At 49.3% G+C, this 17,385-nt stretch overlaps 1 protein-coding gene across 3 annotated transcripts; it reads left to right on the top strand.

The window, feature by feature from the left end:
• The first annotated feature begins 324 nt into the window (after positions 1 to 324).
• Positions 325 to 15,414, top strand: THNSL2 (threonine synthase like 2). Of its 3 annotated transcripts, none has more exons than XM_032469538.1 (10): positions 325 to 431; positions 2,250 to 2,402; positions 2,595 to 2,741; positions 4,005 to 4,195; positions 4,583 to 4,763; positions 7,365 to 7,595; positions 11,539 to 11,687; positions 11,794 to 11,919; positions 14,196 to 14,347; positions 14,746 to 15,414. In XM_032469538.1, exons 3-10 carry the CDS (start codon positions 2,609 to 2,611, stop codon positions 14,954 to 14,956), a joined length of 1,374 nt encoding a protein of 457 aa, XP_032325429.1. In that variant the 5' UTR covers positions 325 to 431; positions 2,250 to 2,402; positions 2,595 to 2,608; the 3' UTR covers positions 14,957 to 15,414. The 3 variants fall into 3 exon arrangements, with proteins under 3 accessions (XP_032325429.1, XP_032325427.1, XP_032325428.1); XM_032469536.1 differs by having other exon boundaries at positions 2,507 to 2,741; XM_032469537.1 differs by having other exon boundaries at positions 2,507 to 2,741; positions 4,005 to 4,199; positions 4,611 to 4,763.
• The last annotated feature ends 1,971 nt before the right edge of the window (positions 15,415 to 17,385 follow it).

The following is a 17,385-nucleotide window of genomic DNA, read 5'->3' as shown; positions in this document are numbered from 1 at the left end:
CCTAGTTTGAGAAACAAAGAGTTTGTCAGCCTTCTGATTTTGTAGGTGGGAAGCATGAAGCCCCAAAAAGAAAGGGTTTTTCTTCTTTCCAACTTGCCCTCGGCTTTCTAATCTGAAAAATGCAGGCGTGTGGTACTTTCAGGGCTGCCATGAAGATTAAGAGACTGTGGATAAAGCGCTTAGCAGCAAAGTCTCTTAAAAACATGCCAAGGGAGGAATAAATGGTTTCCCTCTCGTTGTCATCCCCTGTCGCTCCCACCTCCACATCTTTCCACGCCGCTTTCTCCCGCCCTTGGCCGCCCCGCCCCGCCCCGCCCCGCCCCGCCCCAGCTCATCTTCCGCCCGGAAGCCTGGACTCAGCGGCCGCGGCCGCGTCCCGCTCGCATGTCCGGAGCCCGGCAGCCCCGTCGCCGCCCGGAGCCTGGGACCCGGTAACTGGTCCCGGCCCCGCAGCCCTCCGGCCCTGCGGCCCAGCCTGGCGATTCCGGGGCGGGGATTGGGGTTCAGCCGCTCGCTCGCCTCCCTGACCGTCCCAGGCGAGCGGGCGCCCTGGCAGCCGGGCCTCCTGCGCGCGCGCCGGCCCCGGGTCTCTTCCTCGGGTCCCCTCCCGTGTCCCCTCCCGGGGATCGCGGCGCCCTCCCCGGGGTAATCGGTAGCGAGACTTCTGAGCTCTTGAACTTATCGCCGTTTCGCTCAACCCCGGCTCCAGGGTGGCTGGGTCGGCCTCCCTGCCCCTTTCTTCAGCCTCTAGTTCGGGCGCTGCGACTCGGGGGAACCTAAGAGGGCTGAGGGTTTCCGATGCTTTGCACTTTTCTGCAGGGTTTGTGCCGTTCTCGGGGGAGCCCCGACACGGAGAAGTCTGCGAGGTTTTCAGAGGCTTATCCCGCAGACCTTAGCAAAACCTTCTTGGCCCGAGGCGGGGCCAGCGGGAGGACTGGTGCTCAGTGACCCCGGGAGGCCGGCGCCCGCCGTGGGCCGGCCTCGCCTCCACCCCAGGGGCGCAGCCTGCGGTCGGCGGTCGGGGCGATCATCAGCCGCCCCGCCCCTATCCCTGCTGAGAAAACCTCTTCGCCTCGGGGAGGAGCCCTTCCTGAAAGGTTTCCCTGCTTTGGGGCGGCCTCTTGTTTCTCTTGTTTTTTATCCAGGTTAGGGGTCAGAGTTTTCCTGACCTGCCTGCCGTCCGGAATAGGGCCCAGCTGAGTCACAAGAGCAAATTATAAAACCCCGCGCGCCAGAGGTCGCTTAGTCCAGTCCCTGCCCGATGCTCGCAGCCCCCGTAGGACAGCCCCACAAGAGCGCTTTATTTTCTTCCTCGCCTTCACCACCTCCTGTGGCAGCTGCTGGGCTCCTCAGTTTGGTTGACATTGAACCCAGGGGTGTATATTCTCTGTAGCTTTGCCCTGGTGGCCTGAGAAGGCTGCTCCATGAGGTCGTTGGACAGAACGGAGGTCGCCCTTCCCGGTGAGGACAGCCACCTGTGTGCTAATCAGTCCAGTTCCTCCACTGATATGTGCAGAGCCTGGTGTCAGGCCTGCTCGTCTGTTCCGGGCCACTTTGCTCTCATCCTCCTTAAAGTGGGGAGCCCAGAACAGAGCCCAGCACCCCAGGTGTGCTGTGGTCCACCTCACCCCCATCCCCAGGGAAGCGTGTTCCGCAGTTTTCTCTGGCTGTTCCTCGGAGCCCTGTCAGCACCTGCTCCTGCCCTCTTGCCTGTGGCAGCTTCTCTGACAGCTCAATTGCCTCCTTTCCTTCAGTCTGGTCCAGGAAGTGGCCAGACAGGATCGCCCTCTGCTTACTCCATGGTCTTGGGTGGTTGGCATTGGCTGTAACCCTTGCCACAGAGTTACAGAAGTTCCTCCCTTTCCTCCTACCCTGGTTCTGCTTCGTGAACACTGGGCCTTCTTTGCCTACTCCCTGCAGTTGGCTTTTGGAGGTACCCTGATTTCATTTCTTTGGAGTGCATCCCCATCCCGGGTGACCCTGTGCTTCATTTGCTTGAGACAGTTCTGGCTTATACCCATTGTCCCAGCTTCATTGTTATTAGTATCCACGTCCAGTTTTAAAAGATTCATGATTGGGAAAGTTAAATTTGTCTCTGTCTCTAAGTTGGAGGCACTTATGTTCACAGGCTCCAGAGCGGCATAGTGGCAGCCCGTGGAGGACTTGCACTGGGCTCAGAGGTGTCAGATCTCCAGTCTAGGAAACCAAAATTCCTCCAAGTCAGTTGAAGGTCATTCCCTTTCTCACAGGTGGAAGGCTTCAGGTGATTTTATCGCCAGAGGGCAGGGGTTCCCCTCTGGCCCTGGCAGAGAAATGAATCTAAGCCGGTGAAGCTATATCTCAAATGAAGCTGGCGTAAGACTTCACAGAACTCCAGTCTCCCAGTCTGGGCACTTACCCCGGTGAGTGATGGCTCGGGGCCAGCTGAGGGGACTGTGTATCCTTCAGCTTTGTCCTGCAGGGTATTCAGCTTGGGTATCAAGTGCCCCTGGGGCTGTTCCCTCAGGTCTCCAGTGTCATGTGGTACGTCAGCACTCGGGGGATGGCCCCACGGGTCGACTTTGAGGGGGCCCTCTTCTCTGGCTATGCTCCAGATGGGGGCCTCTACATGCCCGAGGAGCTCCCACAGCTGGACAGAGAGACCCTGCGTCAGTGGAGTACGCTCTCCTACCCCGACCTGGTGAAGGAGCTGTGTGCCCTCTTCATTGGCCCTCAGCTCATTTCAAGGGATGACTTAACCGGTGAGCATCTCCTTCCTTCCTGCTCTCCCATCTTGTTCTTCTGCCAGCCCAGTCCCGCTCCTCCAACTGCCCCTACAGAGTTGCAAATCCATCATTTAACCCCTAGGAGGTTCATCCATCCTGCTCCCACTCACCTCCAGGGAGATGAATGCCAAAGTCAACAGCAGAGAACTTTTTTTTTAGTTTATTTTTAAAAAAACTCTTTCAAGACTAGGGGTATCACCATCAACCTGAGATGCTTGAATGTTGGGATATTTCCTTCCTGCATACAAAGCACCTGAACCTCAGGTTGCTGTTTTATTTTCTTGAATGATAATTCCAGAAAGGACTTTGAGAGGGTCCTGGAACGGCTTGTCTCAAACTGTAATGTGCTTACAGATCCCTCCTGGGAATCTCGTTAAAATGTGGATTCTAATTAGGTAGGTCTGGGATGGGCCTGAGAATTCTGCATTCCTCTCAAGTATCCAGATGATACTACTGGTGCTGGTCTGTGGACCAAGTGTATAATATAATGCATAGGGTGATGGTGAGAATCTGAGGCTGGGAAGATGAGGACTCAAAATGTGGTTGGAAGACTAGCTCTTATGGCATTGCCTGAGTTCTCATTAGAATTCTCAGATTCCCTCAGGCCTCCTGAACCAGAATCTGCATTTTCAGATCCCAGGTGATTGGTTTGCCAATTAAAGTTTGAGAAACACTACTCTGGATGACCTTAGCCTTAGGCAGGGTTGTACGTAAACCATCCCAAGTTTCTGGCAGCACAGGTGTGAGGTTAAGTGATGTAAAAACAAACAAACAAGCAAACAGCTTCCTATCTTTAGGAAGGAAAATTAGAAGAGATGAGACACTGATTTGTTTGTTGCATAATTGTTTAATTGAACCTCTGTTGGAATACGTGCACACAACAAATCCAAATGATGAAGAAGTTTATAAAGTGAAAAACAGAAGTCTTACAGCAGCAGTTCTGCCTCTGGGGGAGCCACTAAGAGGAACCCATGAACAGTTTGGTTCGTGTCTTTCAGACTTTTTCCTTAGGATTATAATAGACACACACACACACACACACACACACACACACACACACACACACACACACACACACCCATATTCAGACACAGCATCTTTTAGGAGAAAAATTTCTGGTCTTTCTACCTGGTAGCAAGAGATAGAAATTTCAAATGTTAAAGTGTAAAGAGACTAAGAACTTGAGAGAAGAGATAATGCCCTTCATTCACTGTCCAACCTCCCCCCCTCCCCCCACAGGTCTGATCGACCGAGCCTTCAGCCGATTCCGACACAAAGAGGTGGTCCATCTGTCCAGGCTGAGGAACGGGCTGAACGTGCTGGAGCTGTGGCACGGGGTCACGTACGCGTTTAAGGACCTGTCCCTGGGCTGCACCGCACAGTTCCTGCAGCGCTTCCTGGAGAAGAGGAAGCAGCGCGTCACTGTGGTTGTAGGTGTGCGTTGTGCGCATGCGCGCTGGTGCCCCATCTTGCCGGCGTCCACCCCTAGGATGCCCTCCACTGATGTCTCGAGGAGTGTGTTACTGGTTCTTCTAGAGTAGAGATCTTAACCTTCTCTTGTGTCACCTTTTGACAGTCTGGTGGAGGCTACGGAATCTTCTCAGAATAGTATTTAAAAATACATAAAATGCATAGATTACAGGATGCCAGGTTCACAGATGCCCTCATTTCAGTCTGGTTCTCTTGGAGGTTGAAGGACTCCAGATTAAGACCCAGGTTCCTACCCTCCAAGCAGTTAAGGTATAGATCTTGCCTTACTTGCAACAATGGTCCTAAAGGGGCCATTTCTTTCCTTTTCCATCTTCTTGATTCTAAAGAGGAGGCTTCCTCCTTCATCCCATCCAGGAACTTCTGGGGACACTGGGAGTGCTGCCATCGAGAGTGTTCATGGGGCAAAGAATGTGGACATCATCGTCCTGCTGCCCAAGGGTCACTGCACAAGGATTCAGGAGCTCCAGATGACAACGGTGCTGAGGGAGAACGTCCACGTGTTTGGAGGCAAGCGTGGGACAGAGGCTCCAGGGACAGCCTGGCCCTGCCTTGAGTGGGTCTATTTTGGGAGATGGGCTGGAATAAAACCAGTCAATTGACGAGCTGGCCATCCTTCCTCCTCCCTTTCTCTCCCCTTCCCTTCCCTCATCAGTCATGTTTTGAGGTTGATATATGCCTTGGCTTTGCTCCGAGCAGGCTCAGAGACTACTGGAGGTAACGAATACATAAACCAATACTCACCATGTCGATCAGGCTAGGAAGCGCAGGCTTAGAACCATACCCCAAAGAATGCCACCTCCATGCAGGTTCAACCTGCCAGGTGCCTCGGACACAGGCAGCCACCCGGAGCCATAGCCTGAGGCTAGTGACTTGGGTTTTGTGCTGCGGCACTGAGGTTTAGAGGGCAAAAACCTATTAAATAATTACTTTTAGAGAATGTGTCGTTACCTGTTGGCAGCTCACGCCCTCCCCTGCTGTCTAGAATCGGCTAAGCGCTGACCTTGGTTAGTAGGTCTAAGTATTTAAAATAGGAAGCTACTCAGGGGTCCCCATCGCTAGTAACCCCCCTTCCTGAGCCACATGACAAATTGTGGCATTTTGTGTTTGCGGAAGGACAGAAAACCATCTCCTTAAGGTCTGGCCATCTATTCCCAGTGCGTTTAATCATCACGGGGGTCAAGGGTGTAGGGAGGTGAGGTGAGCTTGAGTGAAGCCATCCTTTAAATTTTTTTATTTCTACTTCTCACACCCCACTCCACCCCAAGTAGCCCCAAGGTAGGGATGGGACTATGAACAGCAGGGGGTCTTGGTGAGGTTTTCTACACTGTGGCCTGGGGCAAGGTGTCCAGGTGGCCAGGCTTGGTTTGATCACTCGTCTGGCAGGACAGCAAATGTGGTGAGAGACAGCGTCCCTTCTATGACAGCCTGGCCTCCTGTTATAATCCTGGAATTGAACCCAGGGCCTCCTGCATGCTAAGCGTGTGCTCTACCACTGAGCTAGACCTTCCCCCCCAAGAATGTTTTCTGTAACATCAGTTTTGTCAAGGTCCAAAAGCACAGTGAAAACAAACCTGACCCATGGGAGCAGCATGAATATTCTTTGTCCGTTTGTTAGCAAGTAAGCAGAGACCCCCTTGCCTCTTTCCTTTAACAAGCACATACACATTGCAGTGAAAAGTGTATGGTCCTAATGTGCTGCTGCTGGAGCTGAAGGGCATCTCTGTGGCATACATGTTCTGAGCTCCCGGAAGATAAGGCTGTGGCCTTTCAAGGAATTAGTTTTTGTTTCTAAACTGCTGCCAAGTTCTCCCTTTCTTTTCGGGAATCTTCTGATTTGGTTTCCCGGAGGATGTGGATAAATTCAGGAGTTAACATTTCAGGGAGTAGGGACGGGCCACCTGGACTATTGTGTGTTGGACACTGATGTTTTCTAAAGTCATTAATTTCCATACATACATGTATTTGATTCTTCTTAAGCATAGAGTAATCAGCAAGAGCTAGTTATATATTATTTGGGAGGTTTTTGGCTGAAAGTAACAGAAAATCTAACTCAGACTGGCTTGAACAGGAATGTTTTCCAGCACATATATCTGGGAGTCTAGAGGTGGGATGGGCTCCCGATTGGTTGGTTCAGTGACTCAGTAGTGCCTTCAGGGACCCTGGTTCTCCGCTCCATCTTCCAGTCCTCAGGCTCATTCCTCTTGCAGCATATGATGGTTACTTACGGTAACCAAGTGTCTCTTCCTGTGGCTCTTGTCGAAGCAGTGAATCTTTCCCTAGAACCCAGCAAACATCCCTCTTGTGTGTAGATCTGGAGTCAGTCCTGCAGCCTCTGCTGCTACACAGTGGTGACGGGTGGAATGAATAGTAACTTCAGAGCCAACTCTGGCACTTCCCCCCAATAATCTTACCCCCTTCTCCTCCAAGTTTGGATCCAATGGAGAAATAGACCCAAGTTTCGAAAAAGAGATCAATTTTGGCTTGATTGCTTGGTTGGGCTGGATTGAGAAATGCAACCTGGACTAGTAGCTGATTTGCCCATAAATTTACCCAGTAATTCCTCTATAAATTAGAGTGTGTACACACTCAGCTGAGGGAGGAGAAGCTCTGCCTGTGCAAGCTTACCTGCCGCATAGGGGTAGAGGGCACGTAACCCTTGTGATCTCAATGGGAGAAGAAAGACAGACCACGTGAGAGGAGTGACTCTTTTCCCCCCAGCCCCTAATAGAGGACCGTGGAGTAAAGATCAGCGTCTCAGCATCTCACAACCTGATGAAGCATCCTTCCTTGCTCCCAGAGGGAGGGGAAGTAGGCGTGGAGCACCAAGAGGAATTCTTCCCCCAATATCCCAGAAGGCTGACATTTTATAACTAATTTTATATAACGGTAGAAACATTGGAAAGATGACAAGGAGATGAGACATGGTTTCTGTCCTTGAGAAGCTTAATTTTGAGTCTAGAATACCAGGCCAAGACACATGAGAGTAAAGAAACCAAGGTGAGCGAAGGTCGCAGCAGGATGGACTCAGCATGGGGGCCTTGTGGACCAGTGCTGACCCCCTGGGGGTCTTCATGCCCCTGATAGCTCCCCTCCTCTCTCCCCTGACAGTGGAGGGGAACAGTGATGAGCTGGACGAGCCGATCAAGGCCGTGTTTGCAGACGTGGCCTTTGTCAAGAAGCACAATCTGATGAGTCTGAATTCAATCAACTGGTCCCGGGTCCTGGTGCAAATGGCCCACCACTTCTTCGCCTATTTCCGGTGTGCACCATCCTTAGACACGGACCCCCTGCCCGCTGTGGAGGTGGTTGTGCCAACAGGGGCTGCTGGTAACCTGGCAGGTAAGGAGACCCCTGGGCGGAAATGGACTTTCCAGAAAAATGCCCGTGGCCCCAGTCCTCCCAGCTGCTCTTTGGCTGTAACTGTGAAGACAAAGGTTAAGTCCTAGGGGACACTGAGTCTGAAGGTGATGGAAACGACGCAGAAGCCCCCAGAACACTTCTGCCTCTCTCTCTGGGGTTGGGGGCAAGGGAGAAAGTGACGGGTTAACCTCCACATGCTCCAGCCTCCTGATCTGATGCGTTTGCTCAGTCAAGGGTGGAGAGACAAGGTCAAAGCTCAGCCGCTGTGCCCGGCTGGCAGTGCTGTCTTCCAGAAACAGGGACTTTACTCCCAGCCTCGGCCCGCTGCCTGCTGTGGGAGTGTGTTCTCCCCAGAGTCCACGTGACGTGGAAAGAGCTCTGGACTTGGGGCTCTGGCCCCAGTTCGGTCCTTTACGAGCTGAATGGTTGTCCCTTAGACTCAGCTCTTTGGCTGTAAAAGAGAGACTGAACCATTTACTGTATCTCTCAGGACAACCGTGAGGCACAAATAAGATCGTTTCTGTGTGTACGTGAACTTTGTGAGGGTCAGGTGCTGTGCAGCGGCGTGGCATTGAAGTCATTTCCTGGGCTGATGCTAAATGTTTGTGAAGCACTAGACGGATTGCATCAGGAATTGCTCTCAGCGCTTCTTGTGTATTAACTTGTTTGATCCTTGTGTGCCTATGAGGGGGACGATCCTATAATCTCCATTTTATAATGAGGAAGCCGAGGCACAGAGAAGCCGGTCATTTTGCCCCTGGTGACACGCTCGTCAGTCGCAGAGCCGGGATTGCAGCCCAGGCAGGCGGGCTCCGGAGTCTGCATCCTCTCGAGCTCGTGGGGTTACTTCCTGATGGGCTGGGTTACCGTTTCCGATGGTTCTGTCAGTGGCGTCGCTTCTGATGGGCACCAAGGATGGCTTAGGTGAGATCATGAAAGCATCTTAGCAGTCCTGACTCCTTCCACTAACACAGGGATGGAAGGAACGGTGAGCTGGCTGTTAGATAAGGACGTTCAGCCTTCTTCCCACACAAGGAGGAAGCCCACCACCCTCACCATTTGCTTCACCCCCAAGTGAGTGATGCCCCCTGCACGTGTCCCAGTGCCTGCCACAGTGCCTGGCACAAAAGTCACATTTTCAGAGGGAGCTCCAGTCTAGCCCTACCCCAGCAGCAGCCAGCCGCTTGACCTTAAGTCCTGGACCCGCCTGAACCTCCACTGCTCCTCTGTCATATACAAGGTGACATGAGGATCACATCAACTAAGACTGTGAAGGCGCTTTGCAAAATTAAGAGTGATATTGGGTGGTGTGGTTACCCCTAACTTTTTACCTACTCATCTGAGATAAACCGTTCAAGGAACCTTCCTAAACTTATGTTACCTTTCTGGGCTCTCTGTCTCTCAGGGTGAGGAACTCCTTGCTTGTTCCATGCAGACAGGAACTGCTATTACGGTGACCGGAGGGTGCTGCCCTGTCCTCCCCCAGTCCCTTTCCAGGACACTCAGTCTGCAGGCGATGGTTCCAGGAGGCTCTCAGGGGACAAGAGCATGTGCTCCGGACTTAGGCAGACCTAGTTCAGATCCTTACTCTGCCACTTAGCAGGCTTTGGATGGGCCATTTCAACCTCTCAGAACCTTTGTTTTCTCTTCTGCAAATGGTGGTGAGCGGGTGTGTCAGTGCCTGGCGGGGGGCGTGGCATGGAGAACAGTATCCAGCACAGTAACATTCTCTCCCCCTCTTTCTTTCTTCTTTTTTTTTTTGTAACAACTTTATTGCTATATGATTCCTATACCATACAATTCACTAATTTAAAGCATACAACTTGAAAAAAAGAATGAAATAATGCCATTTGCTGCAACACAGATGGACCTGGAGATGATCATACCGAGTGAAGTAAGTCAGACAGAGAAAGATAAATATCATGTAATATCACTTATATGTGGAATCTAAAACATGACACAAATGAACTTATTTACAGACCAGAAACAGACTCACAGACACAGATGGTTACCAAAGGGGAAAGGAGGAGGAGGGATAAATTAGGAATCTGGGGTTAACAGATACACACTGCTATATACAAAATAGGTAAGCAAGGACCTACTGTAGAGCACAGGGAACTATATTCAATATCTTATAATAACCTATAATGAAAAAGAATCTGAAAAAGATACATATATGTATAACTGAATCATTTTCCTGTACACCTGAAACTAACACAACATTGCAAATCAACTATACTTCAATAAAATTTTTTTAAATAAAATAAAGTATACAGCTTAAGAGTTTTTAGTGTACACAGATTTGTGCAACCATCACCATAATCAATTTTAGAACATTTTCATCACTCTAGGAGGGAGCCCTGTTCCCAGTAGCAGTCAGTCCTTGTCCTCCCAGCTTTAGGCAACCACTAATCTATTTTGCTTGTACAGATTTTTCCTATTCTGGACACTTTATATAAATGAAATCATACAATACGTGGCTTGTGTCTGACTTCTTTCACTTCGCATAATGTTTTCAAGGCTCATCTGTGTTGATCAGTGCTTTGGTCCTTCTCATGGCTGAGTGCTGTTGTATTCTATGCCTACACCACATTTTATTTATCCATTGATCAGTTAATGGACATTTGGATTATTTCAGTATTTTAGCTATTTTGAATAATGCTGCTATGAACATTTGTGTATGTCTTTGTGTGGATCTGTTTTCAATTATCTTGAGTATATATAACTGGGAGTAGATTTCTGGATCATATTAAAACTCTATGCTTAACTTTTAGAGCAATTGCCAGACTGTTTTCCAAAGCAGCTGCACTGTTTACATTCCCACCAACAGTGCATGGGGGTTCCAGTTTCTCCCCATCCTGACCAAGACTGGTTATTATCTGTCCATCCTACTGGGTATGACATGGTACCTCACTGTGGGTTTCGTTTGTGTTTTCCTGATGACTAATGATGTTGAGCATCTTTTCATGTGTTCATTGGCCATTTGTAGATCTTCTTTGGAGAAATGTCTATTCAAGTCCTTTGCCCATTTTAAAAAATTTATTTATGTATTTATTTTACAATATCATATTTTTTAAATTGAAGTATAGTTTATGTCCAATATTATGTTACAGGTATACCATATAGTGATTCACAGTTTGTAAAGGTTATATCCCATTTATAGTTATTATAAAATAATAATAAAATTGTAATATTCCCCATGTTGTACAATATGTCCTTGTAGCTTAATTTATACCTGATGGTCTGTACCTCTTAATCCTCCACCTCCATCTTTCGCTTCTGCCTTTCGTCTCCCACTGGTAACCAGTAGCTCTTTCTCTATATCTGTCCCTCTGTTTCTTTTCTGTTATGTTCACTAGTTGGTTGCATTTGTTTAGATTCCACATGTAAGTGATATCTGACAGTATTTGTCTTTCTCTGTCTGACTTACTGCACTCAGCATACTGCCCTCCAAGTCCATCGATGCTGTACGCCAGAAACGAATACAGCATTTTACATCAACTGTTCATCAACTGTTCAACTGTTCTTCAATTAAAAAGAAACAAACAACCCATTTAAAATATGGGCAGAAGAACTGACAAGACATTTTTCCAAAAGAGGATATGCAGATGGTCAACAGGAACATGAAAAGTTGCTCAGCATCACCAGTACCAGGGAAATCTTCACCCATTTTTTAATTGGGTTGTTTGTGTTGTTATTGATGAGTTGTTCAGGGTTCAAGTCCCTCATCAGATATACGAGTCACAAATAGGATTTCCCATCCTGTAGGTTGTCTTTTCATTTTCTCGACAGTGTCCTTTGACACACGAAAGCTTCAACAAGCACAAAAGTTTCTCAATTTTGATGCAGTTCACTTTATCTGTTTTTCCTTTTGTTGTTTGTGCACTAAGAAACCATGATGCTTCTCCTCTTTTGTCTTAAGCCGGGTGCATTGCTCAGAAGATGGGTCTGCCCATCCACCTGGCCGTGGCGGTGAACTGCAATGACATCATCCACAGGACTGTCCAGCGGGGAGACTTCTCTCTGTCCAGGGCAGTCAAACCAACCTTGGCATCAGCGATGGACATTCAGGTGGGACCTGTGAGGAGGTGTGCAGGTCGGACCCAGGTGTTGGTTGGGTGGAGATGGACAAGGGTTGAGGTCAGTGTGACCCCCGGGACCCTGCCTTTCTGCCCAGGTGCCCTACAACATGGAGAGGATCTTCTGGCTGCTCTCCGGCTCTGACAGCCAGGGGACAAGAGCCCTCATGGAGCAGTTTGAAAGGACCCAAAGTGTGAGTCTGCCTGAGGAGCTGCACAGCAAGGTCAGTCCCCACCCACACACCATGGAGTGTGGAAAGAGTGCAACCACAAGATTAGACTTGGGGTTTGAGAATCTGTTCAAGGGAAGGGGACATTTGTTCCTCGAGTACCTGCTATGAGCTTGGCACTTCTGCAGTCACTTTCTGTGGATTTATTTGTCAAATGAGGAGAGGCAGTAGAAATTATTGGTTTAGAGTCAGATGGGGCTCAACTCCAAGCCAGCAGTGAGACCTTGGACCAGTTTCTTAAACTTTGGGCCTCAGTTTCCTCATCTATAAAATGGGGAAAATAAGAATGCCTACCTCATAGCACTGCTGAAGATTTAAGTCAAGTGATACCCATGAAGCACTTTGTATACTGCCTGGCAACATAGGGCTAAATATAGTAACTATTATTATTTTTATTTATTATTGTTGTTGATTTCCAATAATAATAACTAGAAACCACTTTTCCTATCCAGTATGAGCACAGACTATTGTTCTATTAACTTTTTTTGCCCATTTTTCAAATTGAAGTCTAGCTGATTTACAGTGTTGTATTAGTTTCTGGTGTACAGCATAGTGAGTCAGTTACACACACATATATGCCACTGAATATAGTTTTTTATATTAAGAAGGAGAAATTTCATCTCCTCAGAGTGGTAGGAGTCTAGTTGGAAGGGATTGCTTTTATTTTAATGTAGCCTGGTGATGGAAACTTATTTAATATTAAAAAGAGGATTTTATATGTTGAATTTACCTTTAATGTTCTCTACCACATTCCCACCGAGTGGCCATCCGGACTGTGTATACCTCCAATGACCAGGACCTCTCGACCTCATATATGCTGAGCTGGAATCTGCTACTTCTAGCTTGTGCACTGCTGAGCAGTCTGATTCCCGTAATTGGAGAGAATCTTATTTACCTGCTTAGCCTTCCTGGTTTCTTTAGCTGTCCCTTCCGCGTCATAATTTGGGGTAGTCAATGTCCATCTTACAGGGTTGTGCCCAGAACTGGGTACAGTTCTCTGGGCTCAGTCATCCACGCAGACTGGCGTGGAATTTCTGTCTTCAAGAATCTATGTTTCTTTTGATGCAACCTGTCAATCAGTTTGGGCTGCTGTGACAAATACCGCAGACCGGTGACTTATAAACCACACAGATGTATTTCTCACAGTTCTGGGGACTGGAGGTCTGAAATCAGGGTGCCAGCATGGCTGGGTTCTGGCGAGGGCCCTCTTCTGGGTCACAGACGGCTGCCTCACATGGTGGAAAGAGATTCAGCTCGCTCTCTGGTCTCTTCTTATAAAGACGCTAATCTCATTCCTGATGGCTCCAGCCCTACGACCTAATTACCTCCCAAAGGCTCTACCTCCAGACACTGTCACACTGGGATTAGGGCTTCAACATAGAAATCCGGGTGCGGGGAACGAATCATTCCTATAACACAACCAGATTTCAACTAACTTGGTTAATAGTTTGTTTTGACATCTGCATCCCCTTTCCTTGTGTCCATGAGATGCTCCATGAAGACAGACACCGTATCCCCCGATTCTTCCTTCTCTCCCTGGCTGTACACACAGAAGATCCTCCATCTGCTGGAACACATTCATTCATTCATTCATTCATGTTATGTATCGATCATGAGCCAGGAGCTGTGCTAGGTGCTGGAGATACAAAGATAAATAAAATATATTCATTGCCTTCTGTGAACCCTAATGGGTCAGGAAGGTAGCGAAACGATTTATAATAATACCCTATGGTCTCTGACGCAGTTGAGTATATCCAGGGTTTTTGGCATGTTGTCAGCACGCAGTGCATTTTCAGAGAACGATCAAATACACTGTCTACACCGAGGAAGCACCCAGAGGGAGTCTTCCTCTGTCTGATGGAGGTGCCACCAGACCTGGGTGGGAACTGACAGAAGCTGTTCTCACACCCGCAGGAAGCAGATGCACCACCAAAAAAGCCCCAGGGATGCTCGAATGCCCTTCGCCTGTGTCTCGTCAGGTTGTCCAACAAAACTATATACCAATTTGCTGATTCATGAGCCAAATCCTAACTAAATGTATTGACCTGAAACTCAAACATATCCTTCCCCTAACTTGAGTGAATCTGTGTCAAACTGGGAAATGTGGGAAGGCAGATTTTTCTCCGAGTTGAATCTGAGCTAGTCAGTCTGAATGTTTCATTTGAGTTTCTGGTGTGTATCTGGCTGTGTTACCCGGTAGGATTTTTGGTCACCTTTCCCCCACATTCCCCCAGCCCTGCTGCCCACCCCCTGACCCCAGAACTCATCAGCTTTCAGAGGCAGTAGCGTCTGAGTCGGTGTCGGATGAGACCATCACCCAGACCATGAGCCGCTGCTGGGAAGAGAACTGGTACTTGTTGTGCCCTCACTCGGCTGTGGCCGTGAGCTACCATTACCAACAGACAGACAGGCAGCAGCCCAGGTAAGGGTGGTGGGCGCCTGGGTCACGGGGGGCCCGTTGGCTTTCAGTGGCCCTCCTCTTCCCCAAGCAGGGGAGACAGGACTGTGAACAGATGGCTTTTATGAGCGTGATGGGTACAGCGGGGAACCGTGTCCTGAGAACTGTGGCCCCAGAAGAAGAGGCATGATGAATGTGCCAGTGGAGCTGGGTCTCCAACCAGGAGGAGCAATTTGCTGGCAGAGTCACTGCAGAGAGAAGTTCAAGTTCATCTGTCTCTTCCTCTCTCTTTCTCCTCCATGTCCCACCCTCCCCCACCCTTCCCCGTTCCTGCTTCTCCCTCCTCGCCTCGCCTTCTTCCCCTACCTGTCCCTCTGGCTACTGGCTTCGGCGCTCCTGTTCCCACCTGCCCAACCCCACAGCCCTCCCCGATGCTGTCTGGCTCCCGCCTCTGCCGCCAAGTTCCCGGAGGCTGTGCTGGCCGCCGGGCTGACCCCAGAGATCCCCCCGGAGATCCTGGCCCTGGAGAGCAAGGAGGCGCGCTGCGCTGCCATGCGGAAGGGTGACGACTGGACGCTGATGCTTCGGGACACGATTGAGAAGCTGAGCCGGCAGCGGGTGATCAGTTCCTGAACGCCCCGGAATAGCCAGGCCGGGGCTGGCTTCCTTTAGGCTGTGGACCCGGACGCCGTGCCCTCCGAGCTCTGTATACCTCATCCTCGTTGAGAGTCAGTGCAGGAGGTTCTCAAGGGGCTGCTGAGCGCAGTCTGGACCCAGCCGGCTGTGCTCTGCGGCTGCTCTGGGTAGTGCCTGGTCACTGGAGACGGCGGGGGTCGTGGGTGATGGATGGCAGTGCGCAAATGAAACAGGCTCCACCTCGGCTCCAGGACTTTGGACCCCAGGCCCTATACCTGTGCAGGTGGGGGCCACTCACTCCATTAACACATATTTGGGGCTCATGGTCTCTGAGCCTTAGTTGATCTGGTCCACAAGCCACATCCAGAGGTCTTGGCCTGCCTTGTCAGAGGTTTCCATCCTGTTAAAATGTTGGGAATCCCTGGAATAAAAGTGCACGTTCTGTGTGACAGTGACTCTGCATGGGCTGTGGGCGGAGCATGGTGGCTGGTGATGGGGGTGCCACCGTGCGGGCCGCTCCACTGCTGCCCCAAATTGGGAAGGGGGTAGGGGGCACCTGGGGTGGTGGATGGAGCTGAGGCTTGGGATCGCCAGTCCGAGGAGGTGTGGGGAAGCATGGTCTCAAACTGGGTCAAGTTGCCCTGTGGCTCTTGTATCAGGGGCACCATCTTTATTAAACCAAGGCGTGGCCACAGCAGTGAGAAGCAGGCCCTCTTTAACCACTAAATGACGTCCAAATGCCTACATTCCCTTAGGTACCTCTGTCATCATGCTGCCCCAGAGAAGTCGGGTCGTTCTTTCCTCTGAAGACATGACAGCTCTCCCTTCTGCATGCCTTCCACCCTGCACTTGCCCCCGGGAGCCTGTCCTTCTGTGACGAGGCCACGAGTCCCGTCCCACAGGCTATTCATGCCTTGGTCCCTGTGTCCCTCATCAGCCCGGCTGGAAATAAGGACTCTTGTTTCTGAACCTTGACAAAAGCTCAGTTTTTCTTTCATCTGCCCTGTTTTAAGGTTATCCACGTTAGACATTATCTCCCCATCTCTAAGCTCCTTGAAGATAGAAACCACTGCTTAACACAATGGGTGGAAACTTTTTGAATTTGCCCCTATTGATTAAAATTTTTAAAAATACGTTCTACCAACATATGTGTACCAAGTTACGTATGGACTACACAAACCACAAGCTAAAATAGGGATGAAGGGATAAAAATAAAAGTTACCTTTTCCTTTTCTCCCCACACTCCAGTGGATTGCCTGTGGGCCTGTCTTTGGCAGTCCTGGTTGAGCCAGGGCCTGGTGCATTCTGGAATTATCAGGGACACAGTATCAGGCAGGCTGTACTGATACTGTGTGATGAGTCTCAAAGTTTGGTCCCTGGGTCTCCTCAAAGTGGATGCTCCTGGCCCCCACCGCAGGCCTCCAGAGGCAAATCTCTAGGTGTGGGTCGGGCATCCAGTTTTTACAAATCCCCTAAGTCAGTCTTCTGCATTCTAATTTGGGAAACCCTGGCCGGAGATTTTAAGTTTACAGCTAATTCTCTCCCACGGGGAGAGGGGCTTTATTGTCACAAGGGCATGCTTTATTCCTCCCACTGTTTTCACAGTCTAGCCACGAACTGTTTGTAACTGTTGAGCACTTGCAAGGTGAGCAGAATGACTAAGGAACTGAATTTTACATTCTATTGAAGTTTACTTAATTCACCTTTAAATTTCAAAACTCTTACTTGATTCAGTTATTGGAAAACTTTTAAGTATGATTGGAAAAATGCAAGTATGTGAAGCTGCTTTTTCAGCTGTAAAACTTTATGAAGTACATAAAATATAGATAAGTGTTTCCAGTGAAAATGCAATGCTCTGGTTGAGATATACCACAAGTGTAAAATACATAGTGGATTTCAAAGACTTCTGATGAAAAAAAGAAACCTTAAAAATCTTATTAATAGTTGTAATATTGATGACTTGTTCAAAGGATTGTATTTTGATGTATTGGGTTAAAGAAAATATATTATCAAAATTAATTCCATCTTTTCCCTTTATCTTTTACAAGGGCGTTTAAAGTTACATGTGACTCACATCATGTTTCTATGGACAGCAGTGATCTAGAGCTTGACCTTGGTTTTGTGTACACAGGAACACACCACGGATAGTTGTGGATTTAGCTCTATTACTGGGTTCAGATCTTCTGTGGTTTGAGATGGGGGTTAGACAAACACAGACACGTGGATGTTAACAGAAGCCTCAGGCCCTGGACTCTGGGGGCCCCTCTGGAAGGCAGGAGAGGCAGGCACCACGTGGGGGGAGTATTTTGGCCACTAGAAGGCGCTGTTGCTGCTACCCTGAGGGCTGCTGTGAAAGGACCACAGGGCATCCCCTCTTGTGGGTGGATCTGGGAGGAGAGCAGTGCTGTTCCAGGGGTCCCACCAGG

The sequence above is a fragment of the Camelus ferus genome, chromosome 28 (genome assembly GCF_009834535.1).
Source record: "Camelus ferus isolate YT-003-E chromosome 28, BCGSAC_Cfer_1.0, whole genome shotgun sequence".
Lineage (NCBI taxonomy): Eukaryota > Metazoa > Chordata > Mammalia > Artiodactyla > Camelidae > Camelus > Camelus ferus.
The sequence above is the reverse complement of the archived record's forward strand: the minus strand, read 5'-3'. Positions and strand labels throughout refer to the sequence as shown.

What these genes read in the sequence shown, in the direction of transcription:
- THNSL2 (XM_032469536.1), top strand. Translation starts at nt 2,519, where the DNA reads ATGTGGTACGTCAGCACTCGGGGGATGGCCCCACGGGTCGACTTTGAG. An exon ending in AGCAGCGCGTCACTGTGGTT is followed by an intron (nt 4,196 to 4,582) that starts GTAGGTGTGCGT and finishes TTGATTCTAAAG; the next exon opens with AGGAGGCTTCCTCCTTCATC. An exon ending in CTGAGGAGCTGCACAGCAAG is followed by an intron (nt 11,920 to 14,195) that starts GTCAGTCCCCAC and finishes AGAACTCATCAG; the next exon opens with CTTTCAGAGGCAGTAGCGTC.